General features: G+C 28.1%; 1 protein-coding gene across 1 annotated transcript; it reads left to right on the top strand.

The window, feature by feature from the left end:
• Positions 1 to 86: 86 nt before the first annotated feature.
• Positions 87 to 548, top strand: LOC119682557 (endocuticle structural glycoprotein SgAbd-9-like). Its single transcript, XM_038096028.1, has 2 exons — positions 87 to 209; positions 287 to 548. Exons 1-2 carry the CDS (start codon positions 160 to 162, stop codon positions 510 to 512), a joined length of 276 nt encoding a protein of 91 aa, XP_037951956.1. The 5' UTR covers positions 87 to 159; the 3' UTR covers positions 513 to 548.
• Positions 549 to 4947: the final 4399 nt, after the last annotated feature.

Genomic DNA, 4947 nt, shown 5'->3' with positions numbered 1-4947 from the left:
ATTGTTATCGTTATACTTATCATTATAATTCTCATTATTATCTATAGCAATTCGAATTAATAATCTTCCTTCCTTTTTTAGTTTCTTCTGCTAGCCGTTGTGGCTGCACTTTCCGCGTCTACCTCAGCTGGTCTCCTGGATTACATATTCCCAAAAATCATGTCAGAATATTATGAACAACAACCTACCAAAGAAGGATATCGCTTTAAGTATATATATTATATTTTCCGTTTTTATACTCCTGATCTCCTGATAAAAAAATATTGTTTTATAAAAATTTATTTAGTTTGGAAGAACCAAATGGCAGCAAACGTGAAGAAATTGGTGTGATCATGAATCCTGGTACAGATAAAGAAGAACTCGTTGTTATGGGTACTTATTCCGTGTATGATGAAAAGACTGATACCGAAACAATGACCATGTACACTGCCGATAAAGATGGTTACAAGGCACGCTATCAGATTAAGAATCGTAAACTCAGTTCTACTGCTTTGAAAACTAGTGCCGGTTAAATTTTAATTTTCTTCAGTAGATTGTAATTATGTTCTCGAAAGATTTTTTTAATTTTTGGTAAAAATTTTTATTTATTTTTTTATTAAAGTGATAAACTAATAAATTTTGTGTTTAATATTGTAAGTGTAAAAATATTCAATAGGTCGTTGTATTATCTTCATTTTTCAGAATGTTTTATAATTTCCAATTTTCAACGTGTTGACAGTGTTTAAGTACTTCACAGTAAAGGATAATGAACACAACTTATGCAATTCAAGCAAATATTCCTTTATCGATATATACTAGCATTAAGTAGCCTTGTTTCATACACTGATGCCTATAAATGATTTTACAAATGTTCCCTAAGATGACAGTATATAGGAAGCCATGCCTCAGCTTAATTTTTGAGAAGATTGTAGTCGTAACTTGCTTCAATAATTCGTTGATTCTACTGACAATACAATATGTATACACTACATTACTCACATATTGAAAAATAAATCGATGTTCATGGTCCCATCCATAGAGCCGGAGCAATGACGATATCATCCCGATTTTCTTAATATCTTAAAAAATAGGCCCAATGATCCTACTATAAAACAGTAGTTTGGATGTCCTTAATACAGACCAAAATTGGTTAATAGTAAAAAAGGAATGTTCCATCATGACAACATCATGCCACAGATGTCTTCGACAACTATGAATAAATTTACGGAATATATTAGGGTTAGACTCGTCAAACTATTCCAAATTGTCTTCAGAATGCAGAACAAAATTCAATGAACAATACCAATTATTTTGTCATCAATGGTAGATGTGCAGAACTTCGAAGTCTGAAATTCAAGAAATTTGCTCTAGTCAATTAACAGTCAACAATAGTAAATTTAGTTTAAACACAAACTCTAGAGAAAAACATGAAAAGACAAGCAACAGATTATAAACACTAAACTTCTGGTTAATAGTTTTGATATAGAAATGTTCAACTTAATAATCCAGTATCTTACTGAAACTCTTCGTTAAATAAGAGTACCCGACAAGTCAAAATCATAAAATATTAAAAAAAAAAAATAAAAAATGCTAGCTAACTGCACTAAAACCGCGGAATAAACATGAGAACAAATATGTATGGAAAAATGTTTATTGTAACGTTTGTCAAAAGCACGTCCTATTAATACATATCTGCAGGTACGCTGATCAAACCACTTATTTAAGAAATAAAAAAGTATCAAAAAAAAAATAATAAAGTAAAAATATATCTTATCACATTAAGTGTATAATATTTATAAGAAATTTTAAAAAGTATAACAAAAAAATTAAAAAAGTTCTCAAAAAAATTAATTAGTAAAACAATTTTTTTATAGCAACTGCCAGAAGTTCTATTCACAAAAATATTGTTTATAAATATGACGGCTTTCTATAACCTGTTCAAACCATCTGTATTTAATTAATATACTTTTAAACCTCATAAAATATACTTTTTGGTTTAAATATGTACAGAAAAAATGAAATGTCATATTGTATTTTTCTACTATTTATCTTTTTATGAAACTAACGTGCTTAAACTATAATTAACACAAAATTAAAAAATATTTAATTATATATATTTTATTTTTAACAAATCAGCATACAATTTTGTATATTAGCAAAAAACTATTTAAAGAAAATATGAAAAATACAGAGTTTAATATTGACGTCAAATTTCGGTATAAAGTTCGATTTTTAACATGAAATTCAGTTTATTGTGCTTTGAAGCACATCAAAATCTTTTCCAATAATATGAATCTAAAGTTTTATTGATGCTAAAAGTTCATTAACCACATAGATACAAAAAGTATCTCGTCTCGCACTCTAACACAAGGCAAGCTTCAAATCACAAACAAATGTATTGTGACTGAAACATCTGTTATAACTTCAATATAAATATTATTTATTCTCAAAATATATGTAAAATATGTACGCTTAAAGAATTAAAAAATAATTAGTTAGTTGAGGTAGTCAAGTTTTATAGCAAACATTAACTATAATTTATTTCTAAGAATTTTATAATGTTTTAAAAAAAATATTAATTATCTTTTAAGTAAAGTCACAGTGATTAGTTGCGTTCTAAATTAACATAACAATTAAAAATAAAAGATATAATATTAAAACAAAAATTATAGGTTTAAAAAACAGTTTTCCAAAAAGATATATAATTTAATATAATAACATTTTAAAAAAAAGTAACCGCATATATCCAAGAACTGACAATATCATTGGTGTAAAAGTCCTTGAAAATCCTATAGTTGTCGTTGTTGACACCTATTCTATGTATCTTCAGCTATCTATGTTTTATGCATTAGTCTACTTCTCCAGCTCTTTGGTACACATTTTAACATTCTAAATAAAGGTAACCACATATATCCAAGAACTGACAATATCATTGGTGTAAAAGTCCTTGAAAATCCTATAGTTGTCGTTGTTGACACCTATTCTATGTATCTTCAGCTATCTGTGTTTTATGCATTAGTCTATTTTTCCAGTTCTTTGGTAAACTACTAGTTAAAATTTCAGAAAAAATTCCTTATACAGCAAAGCAAATTGAATTAAATTTATTAGGTCAGGTGAAAAATCTAATGTTCTAATGTTATTTGCTGAAATTCTTAATATATATAAAATTAAATTGAAACTAAAAAGTTTATGTTTATTATTTAATTTACTAATATTCATACCTTTGCATGCATTTATACATACCTTGCAACACTGACAAAAATGATATGAACAATACTAGCAGAGTAAGTAGCAGCGGCAAATATCAAAAAAAAAAATTAAAAGTGGCTTTAAAATTGTCATAAATTGTAAATAAATATACAATACAGTCTACAGATATAATCTTGCAAAAAATTTAAAATATTATCCATGAAATGATGTTACAGATAATTTAAAAATGTCCGTAACATCATTAACTAAATCGATTAAGTCACACAGTCAATATAGCAGCTATGTTTAGATTAAATACAATGACTTAAAATTTTACGACAGTCTTTAATTGCTACAAATGGGTTAGCAATTTGATAAACATATTATTTAGGAGACGGAGCATAGCGATATAGATAAAAACTGCAACGCACTTGAGATTAATTAGAAAAAAAATCTACATATTCAAATTCTTCCAAAAATACAATAGATTGGTAATTCTTTAGAGATCTGAAAGTCCATAATCTTTGAAATCTTTCTAAATGAAATATATGAAGAATGGAATCAAGGTCACTTAACACGGAAAGCTTATTCGGCTAAAATGGGCTATAAAAAAATCACTGAAGTTTTTTTCTTTATTTAGTAAGAAATGAAAACTCAATCCTTATAGGCGCCATTAAAAAACAATAAGTCTAATATATCACCTTAGCAATAGGTGTTACATTCAATAGCTATGCTATGGCGGTGAGAAAGAAGAGGATGTAATGTTAATACTAAGTTATTATCAGTTGGAGAATAATAAGTTAATGCTCTCGTTAGTGTTGTAGTAGCTGCGGTGGTGAGAAGAGGAGGAGGCCATTGTAAACCTACGCTGTTACTGTGTAAAACATTTAAAAAAATGATAACACTATGTTTATAAACAGTCGAAGGATGTCCCATATCATTGATCAAGTAAGGATCCTACTGGAATCATATAGGTAGCATTTTAGCAAATACATCGACTAAATTAACTAAAAAATATGGTTATATTTTTAATAATAATAAATTTTAATTATGTATATGCTATATTTTCCTATTAAGTATTGAATCCAAAGTATATTCAAATCTGCCATATGGAATGAAAAATGTTGTCACACTACGTAGCCAATTTTCGATTCATTCTCCAAACTTCGCTGGCTTGGTCATGTCGTGCGAATAGAAAAAAGTACTCCGGCTAGAAAGGTTTTGATTCTCTAGCCTCAGTTGAAAAACGAAGTAAAGGACGTCAGTAACTTCGGTGGAAGGACCAGGTGATTAATGATTTGGAGATACTCAGTACTACTAACTGGCGACAGCAAACACAGTTCCGACTGGGTGGTGGAGGCTACTCGATGCGGCCAACTTAGTAAGTATATCAATCGCCAACTCTATTTATATACATTGAAAATGACACTCTGCATTCAACAAGTACATAAATTCATACCAATTATGAATTTGAAGTTGATTTAAAATCAATACTCATTCAGTAAAGTAAACTCTTTCACTTCACTCCCTCATACATACAATACTTAGTGGACAGCACCAAAAACACAAAAAGAAAATAGATATGAGAAGTCATAAAACAAAACGTTTATCAACGTTTAAAATACACTACACTATGTACACTACATTACTGTACTAAAAAAGCACATATAGATATTAAACTAAAAAAACTATATAAAATACAATAATATCATATCTGTAGTATAAATTAATTGAACTATAATATAAACACCATTAGAAAGTGTCTAGTAATTATTAAAA

Source organism: Teleopsis dalmanni, chromosome 2, assembly GCF_002237135.1.
Source record: "Teleopsis dalmanni isolate 2A chromosome 2, ASM223713v2, whole genome shotgun sequence".
Classification (NCBI taxonomy): domain Eukaryota; kingdom Metazoa; phylum Arthropoda; class Insecta; order Diptera; family Diopsidae; genus Teleopsis; species Teleopsis dalmanni.
Note: the sequence above shows the minus strand (reverse complement) of the source record. Positions and strands in the feature narration are given on the sequence as shown.